Source organism: Pecten maximus, chromosome 1, assembly GCF_902652985.1.
Source record: "Pecten maximus chromosome 1, xPecMax1.1, whole genome shotgun sequence".
NCBI classification, from domain to species: Eukaryota; Metazoa; Mollusca; class Bivalvia; order Pectinida; family Pectinidae; genus Pecten; species Pecten maximus.
Window position 1 is genome coordinate 21,440,422 of NC_047015.1, and position 24,528 is coordinate 21,464,949.

A 24,528-nucleotide genomic window follows, 5' to 3' on the forward strand; every position below is an offset into this window, starting at 1 on the left:
TGCTTCTAATTACTCCATGATATTGTAAATAGTTAGCTATGTTCCCATATATATTGCAAAATTCTTCAAATGAAAAGAAAGAACCATCACTTTTATCCTTAATTAGGTCATTAATTATTATTATTCCTTTCTTAAACCAGTTTGGAAAAAAGATTACTTTTTTACCCACAATTATATTTTTATTATACCATAACGGTGATTTAAGAATAGAATAACCATCTTTCTTATATATTTCTTCTCTTACTCTAAGATTATTCCAGGCTTTAAAAACATCCACCCAAAACACATTTTTACAACAAGTCAATATTTTGTCAAGATATTTCCTTCCAGAAACAGCCAAAAGGTTAAGGTTTATTCGGGTCTTAAGAATTTCTAACCATTTCCCTTTTGAATTGAAAATCCTTCTTATCCATCCTATCTTTAAAGACTCAATAAAAGCTATCAAATTAACCATTTTAAGGCCACCATCACTATAATTTTGAATAATTACATCCCTCTTTACTTTATCTGTTTTACTGTTCCATAGAAAATTAAACAGAAGTGAATTCAGTTCTTTTATAAACTTTCCATCTGGATTTGGTAGGGAAATAAACAAATGATTTAACTGTGATATTAATAGTGATTTAATTATTGTGATTCTTCCTATTGGAGTAAGTAACCTTTTACTCCAACTCTTAATTATTGATTTCATCTTAGTAAGTTTTTTATCAAAATTCATTCTAGGTATTTTATGTAAATCTACATGAAATTCAATCCCAAGAAGGGTAAATCTATCTACTCCCCATTTAAAATTCAACTCTGGTAGAAAAATGTCATTACTGTATTTTTTGCTGCCTATCCAAACAACTTGTGTTTTACCTGTATTGACTTTTAGACCTGAAATTTTTGCAAAAAAATCCAATTCCTCAATTGATTTCTTCATTGATTTCTCGGTTCCATCTAGTATTAGTGAAGTGTCATCTGCATATTGAGAGTTTAAAATAGGGCAGTTATTAACATTTATACCATTTATATCTTTGTTATTTCGGATTCGTATTGCCAGAATCTCTACACACATTATAAATAAATATGGGGCGATCGGGTCGCCTTGGCGACAGCCTCGCTTGATATTGAAGAAAGATGACAAATTACCTCCTTGATTAATGGCAGAATTACTGTTATAATGTAATATTTTAACCCATTTTCTTATATCATTACCAAAACCGAAATATTTCAAAACATTATCAATAAATTTCCAAGACACAGAATCAAAAGCCTTCTCAAAATCTATAAGCAAAAGCATACCAGGTATATTATTTTCTTCTGTATATTGCATGATGTCATAAATAAGTCTAGTATTTTCTCCAAGATAACGACCTGATAGAAAGCCAGTCTGATCCGAGTTAATTAGTTTATCTAAGACTGATTTAAATCTACTTGTAATTGATCCAGAGGCAATTTTATAAACAATATTTAGAAGGGATATCGGTCGCCAGTTTTTTATGAAATATTTAGATTTATTCTGTTTAGGAATACAAGTAATAATGCCCTGTCGTTGGGTAATGGATAATTGGCCATTTACAAAACCAAAATTTATAGACCGTACAATAAAATTACCTATCTTTTTCCAAAAACATTTAAAAAACTCTGAGGTAAAGCCATCAGACCCAGGACTCTTATTATTTTTCATATTTTTAAGAGTTACAGAAGCTTCTTTTAAAGATATCATACCCTCTAGACCCAAAGCTTCCTCTCTATCTAATTTAGGAACATCAAACTCATCAAGAAATTCATCAATATTTACTTCATTGGTGTTACTATCTATTCCATATAAATTTTCATAAAAAGTTTTTACCTCAGTCAAAATATCTTCCTGTTTTGTTATTATTTCCCCATTATTTTGCTGTAATTTTGGAATTATCTTCGATGTAAAGTTTCTATTTTCTAAATTACAAAAATAATTAGTGGGTTTTTCCCCTTCCTCAGTCCATTGAGCCTTAGCTCTCACTATACTGCCCTTAATTCTATGTGACCTTATATCTTCCAATTCTTTTTTTTTCAGATTTAAAACTTCAATGTCAACATTATTTTGACTTTCTAACAATTGCACTTCATGTAGGAGTTTTTTTTCTCTTAGTCGACTTTGTTTCTTTTTAAAAGATGAGTAGGAAATAGTTTTGCCTCTGATTTCCATTAAAAGAGTTTCTAGGAATAGCTGATCATTTATAAAAAATTGCAAACATGAATCAGGGATATCAGTTATCCTTTCAGGATTGTAAACTGGAAGACTATATTGCATTTTGATTTGTTCAATAGTGTCATTTATAATTTCAAGATAGTTTTGATCATGCAACAATGAATTATTGAATTTCCATAAGCCTTTACCTTTTTTAAATTCATTAAATTCTAAAGTTATTTTTGGGAAGGAATGATCAGATCTATATCCTGGATCTATGGCTGAATCAGAGATACTTGGTAGAAGGTTTACAGATACTAAAAAGAAATCTAATCGTGCTTGTTTTATTGGTCTACTCTTTCTCCATGTGTATCTTGAGGTATTAGGATGTTGCTCTCTATACACATCAACTAAATTCAAATTCTCTATAACTTCTAACATCTTTTCCCTAGCTTTTGGATTATTTACCCGTTTATAATTTTTATCATAATCTATGTCAGGGTCAATCACTAAGTTAAAATCTCCACAAATTATACAATTCTGATTATTAAAGTCTGAGATAGTTTCCGAGATCTTATCAAAAAAGGAAGGAGTGTCCAAATTTGGACCATATAGAGTGATTAATGTGGTTTTATTACCTTCAATTTCTAAATCCAATGCTAAAAAGTTGCCTGTCAAATCTTTTTTTTCTTTAAAAATCTTCACATCAAAGTTATTATTTATCAGCACTGCAGTCCCTCTTGCATTAGATTTAAAAGAGCTAAAATAACATTTATACCCCCATTCTGATTGAATTATATTTTCCATTTCATCTGTAAAGTGTGTGTCCTGAAGACAGTAAATATTGTAACTTTTGTCCCTTAAGTATGAAAAAACATCCTTCCTTTTTAATTTGTCCCCAAGCCCCTGACAATTTGCTGTTAATATCTTAATTCCTTCCATAAAAGTTATAAGAAAGTAACTCTAATCTCCCTAAATGGATTGATAAAATCAAAACTATTGCATGAAGAAATAATATTGTCAACTTGGACAATCGGTAACATGGATACACTAAAGTATTTTCTACATGTCTAGATATTACATTTAGAGGACTACGTGGATCAGATAACGTGTTTGAATCCTGCAAGTATGCGGCGTACATACATGTATCTGGAGTATCATATTGAAATGCCTGACCTGATAGAACAGAAGAAAGGAAAGAAAGGGAATTTAAACGAGACACAATAAGTACAAAAACATACAACATAGAAAAAAACATACAAACAAACGGGAAACGTAAAATCATTGAAATAGGTCAAAAAGACTTACCACCAGCCAAACAAACTTGCACACTCACTCAGTCCCTCATGTACATGTACTGTCATACTCTCACAGAAAAAAAAATCCAGATCAAACAACAATCCATCGGTTGCCGGCAACTAATCTGTTTCGACCAGGTTCTTTTACGTCATACAGACTATGGTGTGAGTAAAACAAGAGTCCAGCTGACCGGGACCGCACCGGAAACCATAATGCATCAATATAAATATTGACTTAAGATCCGGTTTACATGTATGCAAACTATCATTATAGAGATTATCGGGTAAGTACATTTTCAAGTACAGTAAATCAATGCTGTATCTGCTCATATTTTTTATGCCTGAATTTAATCACACTAAGCTTCATTTTCTTTGTACGTTATTATTAATTAGGCCATAATATATGTCAATGATTAGGCTAATATCCAAGTACATAAGGTTAAAACATTAATTATACTTAAAATATTGGACAAAGCATACCAAGATCTGGACCAAGGATAACCAAACAGCACACATATACTCTTTAATTGATAGACTCGTATTACTATTTGGTAATACAGTTAAAGAACTGTATAAACATCATATATATATAAAAATCATCATTATTGCCAACATAAATCACCCAAAAGAAAACTAAATGCCTATATACATGGATGTTACATTCCTTAATAAATGAAAACATCTCTATATATGTAAATGTACTTATACATGTATAAGATATTACTTTAAGGTATTATACTATCGGATATTACTTTAGTTTACAACTCAGCTATATACATGTATATATATATATCAAATTATTATTGGAAGGAGTTGCACTCTCTTCAAGATTATATACCAATTACTATCTTTATTTTGTACGAAGATAGATACATGCCCTAAATAACGTAAGTAGATTCACATGTACATAATTGTGAAGTTACCATAGATCCATACAGTACAGCTAAGGAGTAAAAAAGAAAAATAATGGGCTAAAGAAAACCCCTAAAAAATGCCACCATAATTTTACTATTTTATCGGACTGAGAAGAGTATACATACTTGCATTAACTAGTATAAGTATTAATCCAGTTTCGACTCGCATTCATGAATAGCCTCAACACTTCACTATATATAAGTACATTTTAGGAGTAAAACTAACTCTCCTCTGTGTTGAACATAATACTGAAGCTATATTAATTTGAACTACCCAGAATATTAAAATAATTCTTTATATAGATTACATATTTTTGTAAAACATATATGTAAATGCATGCATATCTTAATCTATATTTATGTATTTTATGAGTCAAAAGTTTTACAGAGTTCACTTGTCCTTGAAAGATTGCACAACGGAAATATTAAAAGCTCCTTGGGAAGTTTCTGTCATTTGTCAAGAACTCCTCAGTCAGTTCTGTTGTGTAGAGAAGTTGTCTCTTTTTACCATTTTTCAGCAATGCAAAAAGTTTACCCTCCATACTCCAGGATTTCTCAACACAAGGTAACTCATAGGCCAATTTCAGTCTTTGTTGGTTAATCCTAGTGAGGTCCTCTGTGATGACAATTCCTGACTTTTTGAGAATTTTTCGGTTCCTGATAATCTCCATTTTCTTCCTTCTATGTGTAAATTTACATATCAGATTTCTCGGTCTTTGTCCAGTATACGGTCCAAGTCTGTGAGCCGTATCAATATCAGCCTCAGTAATTGGCACCTTCAATTTGTTTTTCACAAAATTAACTATCTTTTCTACACTCTGTTCTACAGTTTCATTTCTGTTTTTATCCTCAAGACCAATTATTCTAATAGAATTTTTTCGCCCTTGTTGTTCAATATCATTGTCAACCCACTCTTGTTTTCTTTGATTTTCCTTTAGGTCAATAACTTGTTGCTCCAACAGGGTCACTTTCTTATTAAGAACATCATTTCTTAGCTCTAAGTCCATCACTCTACTTTCAAGCCTTTCAACAAGATCTCTATTTTCAGCTTTCATCTCATCACCGAGTGCCCTTATCTGAGATCTCATGTCATCTTTAAGTGAGGCTAACACTACGCAGATTTCATCTAGTCTTTCATCAGTTGATAGTTTTCCGGATTTTAAATTAGCATCACTCAATCTGGGGTTATTATTTTTAGCAGTTTTTCCACTTGTACTACCACTCCTTAGATTACTAGCAGCCATGTTGGAAGTAGACAATAACTGAGGTAGAGTTCTCTTCAATATAAATATCAACTGGTCAGTATGTATGATACAGGAGAGAGTCACTTATGACTCCAAATCAAAACATATGTAAGAATGGCTGGTTTGACCGGTGTACCTAATGAGTGACCAGGGAGTGTCCAGGGACATTTTGCACGCCCAGGAATTCGTTAATGAAGATTTTTTAATAATTTTTTCTGTAACATACTTATGAGACCATTATCTAACACCATGCAAAATTTCACTTCGATCGAATGATTACATAATATGGAAATGCACCTCTGAAGTTGCAGTGCAGCGTGCACTCGGGTGTCGGGCGCGCCCAGGAATTCGTTAATGAAGATTTTTAAAAAAAAAATTCTGTAACATATTAATAACATCATTATCTAACACCATGCAAAATTTCACTGCGATCAAATGATTTTATAATACGGAAATGCACCACTGAAGGTGCATTAAAGCGTGCATTTGAGTGTCCGGGGCGTATTTGACACGCCCAGGAAGCCGTTATTGAAGATTTTTTTATTTTTTTTTCGGTAACATACAGATTATACCTATATCTAACATCGTGTAAAATTTCACTTCGATCAGACGATCGCATAATACTAAATTTTGCCATTAAATCTTACGAAGTTACGATGAAGATGGCCTGTATTACGGCTGCGCTCGGCACATGTGTACCAGGGAGGTTTGTACAAGCCCAGGAAGTCGTTGATTTATATTTCTTGATTATTTTTTCTGTAACATACAGATTATACTTTTATCTAACATCGTGCAAAATTTCACTTCAATCAGACGAGTGCATAATACTAATTTTTACCATTAAATCTTCCGAAGTTACATGGAAGTTGCCCTGTATTACGGCTGCGGTTGGCACATGAGTGTCCAGGGAGGTTTTTACACGCCCAGGAAGCCGTTAATTTATATTTCTTTATTATTTTTTCTGTAACATACATATTATATATTTATCTAACACCATGCAAAATTTCACTTCGATCGGACGAGTGTATATTATTGTATTTTGTTACTGAATCCAGCCTTAGGTGATCACTTCATTGTCCAGGCCATTTTATATCTACCTGTGATCTGACAAATTAATCCCGTAGCGCCGCCCACCTGCGGTGTGACCGGTAATTGTATTGGTTTACATAACAACTTCACATGTCCCTGTTAATTGATATATAACATATTGCAACCCGGAATAAAATACAAATAAAAACTTACTATTTCATCAGTTACGATTATTCCTTCAGTTACAGTTTCAGTTCTGTAATTAGAACGTTTAATAACATCGTAAACTTTGAGTTCTAAAATAAATACGAAAATCATACATTCCAAGTTAAATACTAACATTATTTTTTTACAATATAAATAGTTTTATTGAGTGACAAACCCGCGTGTTCGGCTAATCTAGCTAGACACTCGCTAGATAACGTACAATCAGAGGCAAACATATATTGTTTTAGTATTCTAGTACAATTAACGACTTAAAAATAAATATAGCAATTATTTATCAATCTCCTGCAAATGAAATAGAATATAACGCATTATGACAGAATTGATTGTAACGTTATAACTCCGTTGCCATACCTGATAAATGTATTAAAATCGGCTATGGACTTATTTAACATGCCCGTATTCTGGTTCGCCCAATAGGAGAAAGTCGGAGGTTTGATTTTTGCGGAAAGGTTATAACAATGTAAATTGTAAATAGAAAAACAACCAAGGACCTTTAGGGTCGTTCAAGGATTACCACACATATAATCAGGAGAATTAATTTTAAAATTTGCTCTGAAAAGGTCATAGTTAAGAGAGCTAGCACGGTTCTTCAAACGGCTATGCAGTATTTTTAACATGCGGGAGCCACACACCAAGATGCCTTTATTATTGGACACTTCCTAGGTATATTTCTTTTAATGAACTTCTAAGTAGACGAATCCTTTAATATCTGGATCGTTCCAGTTTGATGGACGACGGAAAGAAGGAAATACGCATATTTTCTAATCGAAAGTTAGGTTGTCTCAGATGATGGGAATCTAAAATATTACGGATTTCTGCTAATCTTTCTGGCATGATGTCACAAAGAATATTTATATCTATACCATTTTTGGTAGAGAAGAATAAAGACATTCTCTGCGTTTCTTCTATAAATCGGCAAAAGTTCCAGCCTATCACAAGGAGACTTAACACGAACACACCGCAGCCTCCCAAAACACACATACGCACTCACCACACGCATGTATGTCGCACGCACGGGAGGCTGTCCTTAAATGACCTTAGCTGTTAATAGGACGTTAAACAAAATAAATCAAACCAAATTATGTACACGTCTCTAATATGTCAATTGTGGAATTCTAAATCTGAAACCTGAAATAAAATACTTATAAAAACGTATTATTTCATCAAAACCATGAATACATTCTTACAATTTCGAAGTGATCAATAAATGCATTAATATTTTATAAAACAATAATTGACCGAGTCAAGTGAAAAAGATCATCTATCGGTAACTCCGCCCACCTGCGGTGTAGTCTAATTGGATTAGTTTATATAACTTTGGCGCCTGTCTAGCTGTCAACTAACCCGCGTCTCCGCCTCACTTGTGTTCAATGGAAGACGAGTGACAGGTGACGAAAGCCATCAGTAGGCGGAGTCACGTAACTAACAAATTAGGTGTCGTGCTGTTTGTCCCTCACCATCAGTTTGCTTATTTCTATTCTAATATAAAAAGAATATTTTGTTGCTACCAGAAAAATGAAAAAATAAAGTCATTTTATTACCAAATGTAATTTTCTGCATCTTGTACTGCTGCAACAACACGTGTACAAAAATGACCGTTTGTTGCCCGAGTGAATAATCATCAATTACTGTTATTGATGACTACGTAATACCACCAATTGGCTTTTTGAAGTGTAAGTTCTATCGATTTAAGTTGTGCATTTTCGCGATTTTTTTAACACATTTCGTTAAGGGGTCGGCTTTGAAAAGGGCCGTTTTTAGAGGTACTGATCGTTTATTGTCGGAACAATGTGGTAGGGTAGGGTTTATCTAGATCCCAAGAAGATGGTTCTAATCACACTAGGTATCAGCCCAATATGGTCGGATAAAAAATAAAATCAGTGGCCTTTTTATTTTGGATATAAGGGACTTAAGATTTTTAATTGATCTGTCCTTGGTTAAACAAATGTAGGAGTATAGTATGTCCCTGCATGTACAAACTTGTACACATTTATCTTCCCGAAATGGCACGAATTATCACCTTTTATTTCAGTTAAAATCCATCGACCGTTTTTTCTATTATTTGATACGAATCTCGTATCATGATTCACAATTTGGTTGCAGACTCTAACTTTGAAATACTGCAATACATTTTGACAGATTATAATATTTTTTACACGCGGACTCCTCTGTACACTCCATGTAAAACATTTATTTCATGCAGTTTTCGATGCCATTTCACATTCTTATCCCATATGCACGTTCTTTTTATCATTATATCAACAAGTTTTTATCAGTATTTCATTTCGAGTTTCAAACTTTGAAATAGATTTTGAAGAACTGTTTATTGGATATAGGACAGTTTCCAATGCCAGTTGACTGTTTTATTTGTATTTCATTTCAGATTTCAAACTCTCTAATTTATATGATTATAATATACACGCATTTCAAAAGAATCATATGTTAGATATGATTTTTTTTCTTCCTTTAATTTCTCTTAAAAGTCTGTTGTCTAATACCTTTATTTAATACATTACTGTATCATTTTCTATGTTATACTACTTGTACTTATACTTCCTTGCTGTGTTAACAATCAATGTTTGAAATGAGAAAAACAATAAAGAATATACTTACACGAAAGAAACATCGACATATGTGTACATGTATTTGTTTTAATTTACTTGTATACTTTAATTCTTACGACGTTTCTTTGAAACAGAATCCCATTTTTTAGGCAAATATATCTTTTATAACCAAGAACATCAAAAACTTTATAATCATGACAAAACAGTGAATGCTGACTTTCTAAATTACTGTTATAATTCTAAATTTCATTTCTTAATGACAAAGGAGGAAGTACAGCCGGTTTTAGCTAGCACAATATTTAACTTTTAAAGAAGAGACAGGACAGGAAAAAGGGTAAGAAATGCCAAGACAACTGCCAAAAAAATAAAAGTTTAGGATACTCTAAAAGTAAAATTTGTTTTTTTTCAAAAGGTTTCATACAAAGTTTAAACACTCTAAAGGGAATATTGCAATAGAAAAAATATATACAAAATAAATTGATTGTAAGCTCTTATAAGATTTGTAATTATACTGTTAAAAGAAATAATGCTGCATATTAAAAACAAAAATCACACTGTACATAGCATTATTATCAGGCAATCCTGTCAGAATTTTTCACATCAGAATAGTTTTACAGCAGTTTATTAAAAAATGTAATTATATAAATATCCAATTGAACAATTTATCAATAACTAAGTAACTAACAACAACAAAAATTAACTAAAAGTCTAAAACAGTTAGTATATATAACTCATGTAAAGGCATTCAATAAATAAATATCATAAAAAATAATACATTAATAAAGATGAATAGATCATGACTTACAATAATTACTATGCAAATTAAAATGCATGAATTGGTTAAGATATTAAGTTATTATCAAACATTTAATAAATAAATATCATAAAAAATAATACATGAATATAGATGAATACATTGTTACAACAATAACTATTATGCAAAGTACAATGCAGAAATTGGTTAAGATATTAAATCATCATCAAACATTGTGACATTATTCAGTAAAAAATACACATAATATAAGTTTTATAATAAATTACATCTTCATCTATAATCAAATAATGTTTTAATGCAAAGTGAGGAAATTATTCCAAATAGTATATTCTGATTTTATACTTGAAAAACTTTATCATAAACAATATCTTAGTGTTAAGAAATAAAATAAAATTATGGAGAGTCAAAAAAATAAAGTGAATGTGTTACATATAGCCAATATATTAGTTATACTCATTTTAAAATAAATAAATAATGGACTCTTTGTAGAACCGCGTCCTCATCGCAGTCTGGTAACATTCTTATTTTAACAATAGAGTTACTTCCCTTCCAATCTTTGGAGTACACTACTTCGTAAGATTTAACGGTAAAATTTAGTATTATGCACACGTCCGATCGCAATGACATTTTGCATGGTGTTAGATAAAGGTATAATCTGTATGTTACAGAAATAATAATAAAAAAATATAAATCGACGACTTCCTGGGCGTGAAAAATACGCCCTGGACACTCACGTGCTGACCGCAGCCGAAATACAGGGCAATTTCATCGTAACTTCGTAAGATTAATGGTAAAATTTAGTATTATGCACACATTCGATCGAAGTAAAATTTTGCATGATGTTAGATAAAGGTTTAATCTGTATGTTTCAGAAAAAATAATCAAAAAATTTAAATCAACGACTTCTTGGGCGTGTAAAATACGCCCGGGATACTCCGAGTGCACGTTGCACTGCACCTTCATCGGTGCATTTACATAATATGCACTGGTCCGATCGAAGTGAGATTTTGCATGGTGGTAGATAATGGGACAATATGTACGTTGCAGAAAATTTTTTCAAAAAATCTTCATTAACGAATTCCTGGGCGTGAAAAGTATCTCCCTGGACACTCATTACTCCCTGGTCACTCATTAGGTACACCCGGTTTGACTGCTCAGGTAGAATACATGCTGATCAAATTGTCTATAACATTGTTGTGTTTACCTGGCTGATGGTAGTCTTTCTAGTGTGGTCACTCAACCATGGTGAGTCCTGATCATCAGTCTAGTATTTTGAAATATTTTGAAGCTCATCAAAATCACCTTTCCCTAAGAAATTCACTGTCCAGTGTATGCACATTCCATTGTGAAGTATAATCATTAACCACACCTCAAACTAGAAGTTAAACAGTTGCTGATTTTTTCAAGTAAATAGAGGTTTTGATAGAGCACATGAAAACAAACTCCAACCAGGTCCTCAGTGACCTTGACCATCTCATGTGACTAAATTATAACTGTAACTATTAGCCCTCTACGCCTGTTGATACTGAAAGTAACTGGCGGCCATTTTCAATTTGCTTCACCTACAATACCTTGAGCGACATAATGTAAATATAGGTAACTGATAATATTTCGTCATTGCGCCATATGATTCAAGATCCTGGTAAACGATTGGTTTTTATGCTAAATCTAACAGTATACATACAATTATATGTATATGTTGTCATTTCTGTCAAGAATTATACTATGTCGAACTCAAGGTTCATACTTGCCAGAAAAGAAGGCCTGTTGATGTACGTGATCGTACGAAGGTCATCTACGTACATGGATACCATTCAAAAATGAAAAAAAAAAAATGTTTTTATCAAATTGTATAGGCCAACCGTTCCATCAAATTCCTCCACAGATGTACCGACAATTTCCGTGGTGTAGTCTGTGGCGGTTTCTCGCATAGGATAGTGTATTTTATCTGGGAAATAATTGGGCATATTCTCCGTTATAAACCAAGCATAAACATAAAAACAGATCGGTGTCACTACCAACGGAATTTTCCTCTCATGTTCAAGTGAAGAAGTATGTCAAATACGGCCGAAACAACAGGTAGTTTTCCAAATGGTTGAAATTACTCACTAAATGAACTTACACGTGCAGACGACACGTGGTAGCACTTAACAGAGTACTTTTGATGTTTAAATATACACGACTTTTAGAATATTTTTTTCCTTTCAAAAAGATTGAAGGCTTCGTTGTATTTACATTCCCCGAATAAACCGTATTTTGGAAAGAGAAAAAAATCTGTCAGACGATCTTAAGCTTCTTGATAATTTAAGTAAGATTACGGTTAAAAAAAGAGAAGGCGTGTTCATAAAGATTTTAAAGTGCGCTGACTGCAGAATATGGCATTGAACGTTGTAATATTGAGATCGCAATATTCCTTCTATAGTCGGAATTCTTACATCATTTACATGTAATACGTTACATGGTGGGGGTTGCATCGAGGAGCCATTTTTATACTCGTGTATATATATAAAGATGCCTCTTGATGCAAGGTGGCGTTTTTTGGTCCCTCTCACCTACAATAGTTATACAAATTTAATACTATTTTGTATTGCTTTAGATAAATACTAAGCAAATGCAAGTTGTATCCTTTGTAAGGGGCTTATTACATGATTGTAACATGTATGTTATATGTTATGTTGTTTCAATAAAACGGCCCTTTTCAATCAAAACTTAAAGTATTGCTTATTGTTTTCTATTGTACTATTACATAGCTTGCTGTTGGTCTGTCTGAGGAAACCATTCAACATAAAACAGCAATTTAATTCAGAGAATAAAATTGCTTTATGATGATGGTTGTATTTTTTGGTATGGTTTATTTTCCTTGGCGCAGAGTGGTATTTTCTGAGTGATGTGTCCCCTTTGAGAAACTGTGATGCGGAAGGATACTAGATCACGTGATCGTTGATAGTGTCACTCTCTCAGAAAATTCCCGCAGGTCAAAAGGTAGGCGCCATCTTAATATTGATTTACCCGCCACCACCCCTTTTGTTGCGCCGCCTATGTCATTTGTTTGGTTTTTCATGTCATGATTTGTAACATGTGTTTTGTTTTGGTGAGGGGGCGTTTTTTGGTCTCCTCACCTACAATAGTTATACAAATTTAATATTATTTTGTATTGCTTTAGATAAATACTAAGCAAATGCAAGTTGTATTCTTTGTAAGGGGCTTATTACATGATTGTAACATGTATGTTATATGTTATGTTGTTTCAATAAAACGGCCCTTTTCAATCAAAACTTAAAGTATTGCTTATTGTTTTCTATTGTACTATTACAAAGCTTGCTGCTGGTCTGTCTGAGGAAACCATTCAACATAAAAGCGTATTAAATATAAAAACAGAAAAAATGGTTGACGAACCCAATAGGTGGAATGGCTGTATACAGGCGGTGTATAGCCGACACATTCCCTGTATACACAGTGTCCGTACTATATCGATGAAAGATACCCATATATTTGTAACTGCCAGGAATTACCCTCATCTTGTCATTTTGCTGTGGAAGTCAATGAATAAGTAGTCTACAATATTGATTTCGCTATGTTTAATCCACAGAGATCTAGTCTAGATCATCAAAAAAATCTGTATGACAATTACCGGCATTTATATAACGACAACATGGAAAATCAGCGCATTTTATGGACAAGTAGTAGAGTAATAAAAATGATTGTCATGACTACAGTTATTAGAATCTCTCTGAGACAGAAGAAGCTGGTACCAATTCCTCGTTAAAACTCAATAAAGGACAAAACGGTAACCTATATTTTGGGTAAATAATGCCTGAAAACAGCTTCAAAACACCAGACCCGTCCTTCTTTAATAAACAAAAAAACATCTGGTCCATCCATCCAACTGGTCAAAGATTCAGTTAGATTTTACGTCAATTTCACGTTTAAACGGTTGACTTTTTAAAAGATGTCCAGTAAGATTATAAAACTGCAGACATAAAATTATTGTTAACAGTCAGAAGAAATGTATACGGCAGCCGGGTTGGTATGATTTATGTGTAAATATTTCTGTTCGATGCATGTACAGAAGTCATTTAGGATGTCTGTTTGGTTTTAAATTTTCAGGAACATTCACGGATATCCTCCTCGTCCCCTTCCTACATTATACACGTTTTGCAGACACCTTGATCCGTACCGTCCTCGTCCCCTTCCTACATTATACACGTGTTACAGACACCTTGATCCGTACCGTCCTCGTCCCCTTCCTACATTATACACGTGTTACAGACACCTTGATCCGTACCATCCTCGTCCCATTCCTACATTGTACACGTGTTAGAGACACATTGATCCGTACCATCCTCGTCCCCTTCCTACATTATACACGTGTTACAGACACCTTGATCCGTACCGTCCTTGTCCCCTTCCTACATTATACACGTGTTAGAGACACATTGATCCGTACCATCCTCGTCCCCTTCCTATATTATACACGTGTTACAGACACCTTGATCCGTACCGTCCTCGTCCCCTTCCTACATTATACACGTGTTACAGACACTTTGATCCGTACCGTCCTCGTCCCCTTCCTACATTATACACGTGTTACAGACACCTTGATCCGTACCATCCTCGTCCCCTTCCTACATTATACACGTGTTACAGACACTTTGATCCGTACCGTCCTCGTCCCCTTCCTACATTATACACGTGTTACAGACACTTTGATCCGTACCATCCTCGTCCCCTTCCTACATTATACACGTGTTACAGACACTTTGATCCGTACCGTCCTCGTTCCCTTCCTACATTATACACGTGTTAGAGACACCTTGATCCGTACCATCCTCGTCCCCTTCCTACATTATACACGTGTTACAGATATCTTGATCCGTACCGTCCTCGTCCCCTTCCTACATTATACACGTGTTACAGACACCTTGATCCGTACCATCCTCGTCCCCTTCCTGCATTATACACGTGTTACAGACACCTTGATCCGTACCATCCTCGTCCCCTTCCTACATTATACACGTGTTACAGACACCTTGATCCGTACCGTCCTTGTCCCCTTCCTACATTATACACGTGTTACAGACACTTTGATCCGTATCGTCCTTGTCCCCTTCCTATATTAAACACGTGCTATAGAGACCCGGATCCGTACCGTCCTCGTCCCCTTCCTACATTATACACGTGTTACAGACACCTTGATCCGTACCGTCCTTGTCCCCTTCCTACATTATACACGTGTTAGAGACACATTGATCCGTACCATCCTCGGCCCCTTCCTATATTATACACGTGTTACAGACACTTTGATCCGTACCGTCCTCGTCCCCTTCCTACATTATGCACGTGTTACAGACACCTTGATCCGTACCGTCCTCGTCCCCTTCCTATATTATACACGTGTTGCAGACACCTTGATCCGTACCGTCCTCGTCCCCTTCCTATATTATACACGTGTTACAGACACCTGGATCCGTACCGTCCTCGTCTCTTAACACATTATACCAGTGAGTGTTGTCCTCACTTTCCCAGTTTCATTAATGGTTCTATTTTTCTGAAATGTCACACATTTACTTACAACCATCATCTTTTGTTTGGAAGTTTTTGCCGCTGGTCACTATTCCTAAAAGTAGATTTTCGATTCCCTTGCTCTTCCGACTTTTTTACTTTTCAAATGCATATGTAAGTAAAAGACTGTCTACTAAGTTGAGGACAAGCAGTGATATGGAAGGGGAGATCATGCAGTGAACAGATATGTATGGAACTCGTCCGTCTATGTCAATTTCATCGACTTCACAAAGGCGTTCGATAGTGTCCACCATCCATCCGTGTGGAGAATCCTTAATTACTACGGCATACCAGATAAAGTCGTCTGCATCATCAGGATGCTGTACGTAGACTTAATAGCTAACGTCAGCGGTGTATCCAGATTGACAATTGAGATCGAACTAGAGACAGAAGTGATGAAGGGGTGTTTGCTTTCCCTCTCTTCTTCTTCCTCTGCATATATTTGGCTATGACGGAAACCACAAGGAGAAGTAAGAGAGAAATCACCTGAACCATGACGGAGATGCTAGATTATCTAGATGTCACAGACGACATAGCGCTGCTGACAGCAAGTGTGGCATCCATGAAAAATTTAGTGACATGGCTACAACAGGAAAAGAGGTTGAGGTTGGATTGAACAGAAATGCAAGCAAAACAAAAAACAAAAAACAAAAACAAGATTCTGAAGGTCAACGCAAAGTCAAATGAATCTATCCAAATTGATATCACAGCATAGAGCTGGTCTCCGAGGTAGAGGTGCAGACCCGCATTGTAACTGCCAGAGGAGCGTTTGCATCATTGATGATCATCTGGAGAACGACCAAGATCAGCAACACCATCAAGCTGAAGATATTTAAAAGCAATGGCCTTGGGGTCCTTGTCTATGGTGCGGAGTCATGGGAGATAACCAACAGAATCGTCAGTAATCTGGATGTCTTCCAGAAAAGATGTAACGAATATTCATACCATCTCCAATGTAGAATTATACAGGAGGACAACCGCTGTCACAGGAAAAACAGCGAGGATGATTGCGGAGGATAGGGCACATCTACAAGATGCACCCGGACTCCATCCCAAGGGCAGAAATGAGATGGACCCCATCAGGAGAGGTAAACCAAAGGAAATCTGGAGGCAGTCGGTCGAAAAAGAAATCAAGGAAGCAGGATATACATGTACATGGGGACAACGAATGTCCAAAGACAGACAACACTGGAATTCTCTGGTGATGACCTTATGTACGATGCCTTACGAAGAGAGATGAAATCAGTACTGTGTAAGAGGGACTAACGATAGCCTAATAGAGAGGAGCTTTAATTCCAGTGACATATAACTGTAGAACTGTAATACAGCATACACTTACTCACATCCATTATCTTTTGAGGAAATTTTGGTTTCAAACCTCTGGGGTCAAAATTGATATCACCGTTACTATAAATAGGTATTCGACATGATCGCTCTACCGACCTCATTAATTATACAATAAAAAATGTATCGGATTGTCCTCAATCTTCATCTTCTTGTTCAGAAATACATTTTGTACAATTGTACATTGTATGATATCTGGTACGAGTTGGCGCTTCTACCAACTGAGATAAAATTGAGGTCACTGTCACTATAAATAGATTTTCGAGGTCCTTCCTCCACAGATTTCACGAATGCACTTACCAGCAATCATCACATCTTGCTAGATTGTGTTGCTGTTACTATGAACAGATTTTTGAAGTCGATTTCGATGTCTTTGCTCAATCGACGTCATTATTTCTTAAAGTCTTGGAACTGCATACATTTACAACCATCCTTTTTTATGGAAAGGGGTTACCCAAAGGTCTCCTGAACTCAAAATAGAGGTCACTGTTAATATAAATAGATGTTTAAAATCCTCCACTCTTCCTACTTCATTGGTTATACACTGTATCTAGTTGTCCTAAAACGGCATACATCTACTCACAACTATGATCTTTTGAATTAATTCGTATTTCAATTTCAAGCGACCAAATTGAGGTTACTCTAACCATAAATAGATGTTTGTCATCCTCACTCTACCAACTCCGTTAACTTCAAACTCACAACTGTTATCTTCTGATTTTTAAGTGGTATTTTTCTGAACGACATAATGATTAGACAGTTTTTGCCATCCTTTATTATTTATTGGTCAATGTTAAACAGCGAGGCAATTCGTATCGATTAAGCAGCCATGTTGGGTTTTTTGTTTTTTTAATTGTGCACTGTTCTAGTATTATCTAGACTGAAAGTCCTGTTGGTTTTGTTGATCCCCTAGGTATCATAAATGTGTAATAGAGAGCTACTGTCACTAGGCCGGATACCTCAAACTTACTCTTTTTTATTGACTACAACGTGGTGAGTAGAGTTTGAATAGAAATTAAATCAAATTCGAAAAAAATAAAGGAAAATTGGACTGTTATGACTCGATACGCGGAAAACCTGGTCTCCCAGAGTGGTGTTTAGTGAATCCTGTCACATCCACTTCGCTCAAAAACGGCTCCAAATATTCCGTTCATGCCGAACAACTCAATCAATTTGTTAGATAACATTTAGTAAGCCGCATTTGCCCCCTCCCCAGAGTAAATATCCTCGACTCTCAGCATGTGCCATTGCGACTTTTAGTGTTAAGGCAGCAATTTGGAGGACTTGTATTTCTGACGGCGGTTCTAATGTATAGATGTCTACACATGAAATAGTTAACACAAACGTGAGGACGCACGCGCAATTACGAAACGGACACCCACACATAATTACAAATAGGAGACACAAACAATCAAAACAGGAAACACACATGTATAAAGAGGAGACACACACAGTTATAAAGAGGAGACACATGCAGTTATAAAGAGGAGACGCACAGAGTTATAAAGAGGAGACACGAGGAGTTATAAAGATGAGACACAAACAGTTATAATGAGGAGACACACACAGTTATAAAGAGGAGACGCACAGAGTTATAAAGAGGAGACACACACAGTTATAAAGAGGAGACACAAACAGTAATAAAAAGGAGACACACAGTTATAAAGAGGAGACACAAACAGTAATAAAAAGGAGACACACACAGTTATAAAGAGGAGACGCACAGAGTTATAAAGAGGAGACACACACAGTTATACAGAGGAGACACATGCAGTTATAAAGAGGAGACACGAAAAGTTATAAAGATGAGACACAAACAGTTATAAAAAGGAGACACACACAGTTATAAAGAGGAGACGCACAGAGTTATCAAGAGGAGACACACACAGTTATAAAGAGGAGACACATGCAGTTATAAAGAGGAGACACGAAAAGTTATAAAGATGAGACACAAACAGTTATAAAAAGGAGACACACACAGTTATAAAGAGGAGACGCACAGAGTTATAAAGAGGAGACACACACAGTTATAAAGAGGAGACACATGCAGTTATAAAGAGGAGACACGAGGAGTTATAAAGAGGAGACGCACAGAGTTATAATGAGGAGACACAAAGAGTTATAAAAAGGAGACACAAACAGTTATTAAGAGGAGAGACAAGCAGTTATAAAGAGGAGACACATAGTCATAAAGAGGGGACACATACAGTTATAATGAGGAGAGACAAGCAGTTATAAAGAGGAGACACATACAGTTATAAAGAGGAGACACACACAGTTATAAAGAGGAGACACATTCAGTTATAAAGAGGAGAGACACACAGTTATAAAGAGGAGACACACACAGTTATAAAGAGGAGACACATTCAGTTATAAAGAGGAGACACACACAGTTATAAAGAGGGGACACATACAGTTATAATGAGGAGAGACAAGCAATTATAAAGAGGAGACACATACAGCAATAAAGAGGAGACACACAGAGTTATAAAGAGGAGACACACAGAGTTATAAAGAGGAGACACACACAGTTATAAAGAGGAGACACATGCAGTTATAAAGAGGAAACGCACAGAGTTATAAAGAGGAGACACGAGGAGTTATAAAGATGAGACACAAACAGTTATAATGAGGAGACACACACAGTTATAAAGAGGAGACGCACAGAGTTATAAAGAGGAGACACACACAGTTATAAAGAGGAGACACAAACAGTAATAAAAAGGAGACACACACAGTTATAAAGAGGAGACACAAACAGTAATAAAAAGGAGACACACACAGTTATAAAGAGGAGACGCACAGAGTTATAAAGAGGAGACACACACAGTTATAAAGAGGAGACACATGCAGTTATAAAGAGGAGACACGAAAAGTTATAAAGATGAGACACAAACAGTTATAAAAAGGAGACACACACAGTTATAAAGAGGAGACGCACAGAGTTATAAAGAGGAGACACACACAGTTATAAAGAGGAGACACATGCAGTTATAAAGAGTAGACACGAAAAGTTATAAAGATGAGACACAAACAGTTATAAAAAGGAGACACACACAGTTATAAAGAGGAGACACATGCAGTTATAAAGAGGAGACACGAAAAGTTATAAAGATGAGACACAAACAGTTATAAAAAGGAGACACACAGAGTTATAAAGAGGAGACACACACAGTTATAAAGAGGAGACACATGCAGTTATAAAGAGGAGACACGAGGAGTTATAAAGAGGAGACGCACAGAGTTATAATGAGGAGACACAAAGAGTTATAAAAAGGAGACACAAACAGTTATTAAGAGGAGAGACAAGCAGTTATAAAGAGGAGACACGAGGAGTTATAAAGAGGAGACGCACAGAGTTATCAAGAGGAGACACACACAGTTATAAAGAGGAGACACATGCAGTTATAAAGAGTAGACACGAAAAGTTATAAAGATGAGACACAAACAGTTATAAAAAGGAGACACACACAGTTATAAAGAGGAGACACATGCAGTTATAAAGAGGAGACACGAAAAGTTATAAAGATGAGACACAAACAGTTATAAAGAGGAGACGCACAGAGTTATAAAGAGGAGACACACACAGTTATAAAGAGGAGACACATGCAGTTATAAAGAGGAGACACGAGGAGTTATAAAGAGGAGACGCACAGAGTTATAATGAGGAGACACAAAGAGTTATAAAAAGGAGACACAAACAGTTATTAAGAGGAGAGACAAGCAGTTATAAAGAGGAGACACATAGTCATAAAGAGGGGACACATACAGTTATAATGAGGAGAGACAAGCAGTTATAAAGAGGAGACACATACAGTTATAAAGAGGAGACACACACAGTTATAAAGAGGAGACACATTCAGTTATAAAGAGGAGACACACACAGTTATAAAGAGGAGACACACACAGTTATAAAGAGGAGACACATTCAGTTATAAAGAGGAGACACACACAGTTATAAAGAGGGGACACATACAGTTATAATGAGGAGAGACAAGCAATTATAAAGAGGAGACACATACAGCAATAAAGAGGAGACACACAGAGTTATAAAGAGGAGACACACAGAGTTATAAAGAGGAGACACACACAGTTATAAAGAGGAGACACATGCAGTTATAAAGAGGAAACGCACAGAGTTATAAAGAGGAGACACGAGGAGTTATAAAGATGAGACACAAACAGTTATAATGAGGAGACACACACAGTTATAAAGAGGAGACGCACAGAGTTATAAAGAGGAGACACACACAGTTATAAAGAGGAGACACAAACAGTTATAAAGAGGAGACACACACAGTTATAAAGAGGAGACACAAACAGTAATAAAAAGGAGACACACACAGTTATAAAGAGGAGACGCACAGAGTTATAAAGAGGAGACACACACAGTTATAAAGAGGAGACACATGCAGTTATAAAGAGGAGACACGAAAAGTTATAAAGATGAGACACAAACAGTTATAAAAAGGAGACACACACAGTTATAAAGAGGAGACGCACAGAGTTATAAAGAGGAGACACACACAGTTATAAAGAGGAGACACATGCAGTTATAAAGAGTAGACACGAAAAGTTATAAAGATGAGACACAAACAGTTATAAAAAGGAGACACACACAGTTATAAAGAGGAGACACATGCAGTTATAAAGAGGAGACACGAAAAGTTATAAAGATGAGACACAAACAGTTATAAAAAGGAGACACACACAGTTATAAAGAGGAGACGCACAGAGTTATAAAGAGGAGACACACACAGTTATAAAGAGGAGACACATGCAGTTATAAAGAGGAGACACGAGGAGTTATAAAGAGGAGACACAAACAGTTATAATGAGGAGACACAAACAGTTATAAAGAGGAGACACAAACAGTTATAAAGAGGGAGACACAAACAGTTATAAAGAGGAGACACAAACAGTTATAAAGAGGGGACAAAACAGTTATAAAGAGGGGACAAAGCAGTTATAAAGAGGGGACACAAACAGTTATAAAGAGGAGACACAAACAGTTATAAAGAGGAGACACAAACAGTTATAAAGAGGAGACACAAACAGTTATAAAGAGGGGACAAAGCAGTTATAAAGAGGGACAAAGCAGTTATAAAGAGGGGACAAAGCAGTTATAAAGAGGGGACACAAAGCAGTTATAAAGAGGAGACACAAACAGTTATAAAGAGGAGACACAAAGCAGTTATAAAGAGGAGACACAAACAGTTATAAAGAGGAGACACAAAGCAGTTATAAAGAGGAGACACAAACAGTTATAAAGAGGAGACACAAACAGTTATAAAGAGGAGACACAAAAGTTATAAAGAGGAGACACAAACAGTTATAAAGAGGGGACACAAACAGTTATAAAGAGGAGACACACACAGTTATAAAGAGGAGACACAAACAGTTATAAAGAGGAGACACACACAGTTATAAAGAGGAGACACAAACAGTAATAAAAAGGAGACACACACAGTTATAAAGAGGAGACACAAACAGTTATAAAAAGGAGACACACACAGTTATAAAGAGGAGACGCACAGAGTTATAAAGAGGAGACACACACAGTTATAAAGAGGAGACACATGCAGTTATAAAGAGGAGACACGAAAAGTTATAAAGATGAGACACAAACAGTTATAAAAAGGAGACACACACAGTTATAAAGAGGAGACGCACAGAGTTATAAAGAGGAGACACACACAGTTATAAAGAGGAGACACATGCAGTTATAAAGAGGAGACACGAAAAGTTATAAAGATGAGACACAAACAGTTATAAAAAGGAGACACACACAGTTATAAAGAGGAGACGCACAGAGTTATAAAGAGGAGACACACACAGTTATAAAGAGGAGACACATGCAGTTATAAAGAGGAGACACGAGGAGTTATAAAGATGAGACACAAACAGTTATAATGAGGAGACACAAAGAGTTATAAAAAGGAGACACAAACAGTTATTAAGAGGAGAGACAAGCAGTTATAAAGAGGAGACACATAGTCATAAAGAGGGGACACATACAGTTATAATGAGGAGAGACAAGCAGTTATAAAGAGGAGACACATACAGTTATAAAGAGGAGACACACACAGTTATAAAGAGGAGACACATTCAGTTATAAAGAGGAGAGACACACAGTTATAAAGAGGAGACACATACAGTTATAAAGAGGAGACACATTCAGTTATAAAGAGGAGACACACACAGTTATAAAGAGGGGACACATACAGTTATAATGAGGAGAGACAAGCAATTATCAAGAGGAGACACATATAGCAATAAAGAGGAGACACACACAGTTATAAAGAGGAGACACATACAGCTATAAAGAGGAGACACATACAGCTATAAAGAGGAGACACACACAGTTATAAAGAGGAGACACACACAGTTATAAAGAGGAGACACATTCAGTTATAAAGAGGAGACACATTCAGTTATAAAGAGGAGACACACACAGCTATAAAGAGGAGACACACACAGTTATAAAGAGGAGACACACACAGTTATAAAGAGGAGACACACACAGTTATAAAGAGGAGACACATTCAGTTATAAAGAGGAGACACACACAGCTATAAAGAGGAGACACATACAGCTATAAAGAGGAGACACACACAGTTATAAAGAGGAGACACACACAGTTATAAAGAGGAGACACATTCAGTTATAAAGAGGAGACACACACAGTTATAAAGAGGAGACACATACAGCTATAAAGAGGAGACACACACAGTTATAAAGAGGAGACACACACAGTTATAAAGAGGGGACACATACAGTTATAATGAGGAGAGACAAGCAATTATAAAGAGGAGACACATACAGCAATAAAGAGGAGACACACACAGTTATAAAGAGGAGACACATACAGCTATAAAGAGGAGACACATACAGCTATAAAGAGGAGACACACACAGTTATAAAGAGGAGACACACACAGTTATAAAGAGGAGACACATTCAGTTATAAAGAGGAGACACACACAGTTATAAAGAGGAGACACATACAGCTATAAAGAGGAGACACATACAGCTATAAAGAGGAGACACACACAGTTATAAAGAGGAGACACACACAGTTATAAAGAGGAGACACACACAGTTATAAAGAGGAGACACATACAGCTATAAAGAGGAGACACACACAGTTATAAAGAGGAGACACACACAGTTATAAAGAGGAGACACATTCAGTTATAAAGAGGAGAGACATACAGTTATAAAGAGTAGACACACACAGTTATAAAGAGGAGACACACACAGTTATAAAGAGGAGACACATACAGTTATAAAGAGGAGACACACACAGTTATAAAGAGGAGACACACACAGTTATAAAGAGGAGACACACACAGTTATAAAGAGGAGACACACACAGTTATAAAGAGGAGAGACACACAGTTATAAAGAGGAGAC

General features: G+C 35.5%; 1 protein-coding gene across 1 annotated transcript; it reads right to left on the minus strand.

The window, feature by feature from the left end:
* Positions 1-4,227: 4,227 nt before the first annotated feature.
* LOC117327576 lies at positions 4,228-11,529 on the minus strand. Its single transcript, XM_033884634.1, has 2 exons — positions 11,349-11,529; positions 4,228-5,729 (listed from the first exon to the last, which is right to left on the minus strand). Exon 2 carries the CDS (start codon positions 5,609-5,611, stop codon positions 4,793-4,795), a length of 819 nt encoding a protein of 272 aa, XP_033740525.1. The 5' UTR covers positions 5,612-5,729; positions 11,349-11,529; the 3' UTR covers positions 4,228-4,792.
* Between the last annotated feature and the right edge of the window lie 12,999 nt (positions 11,530-24,528).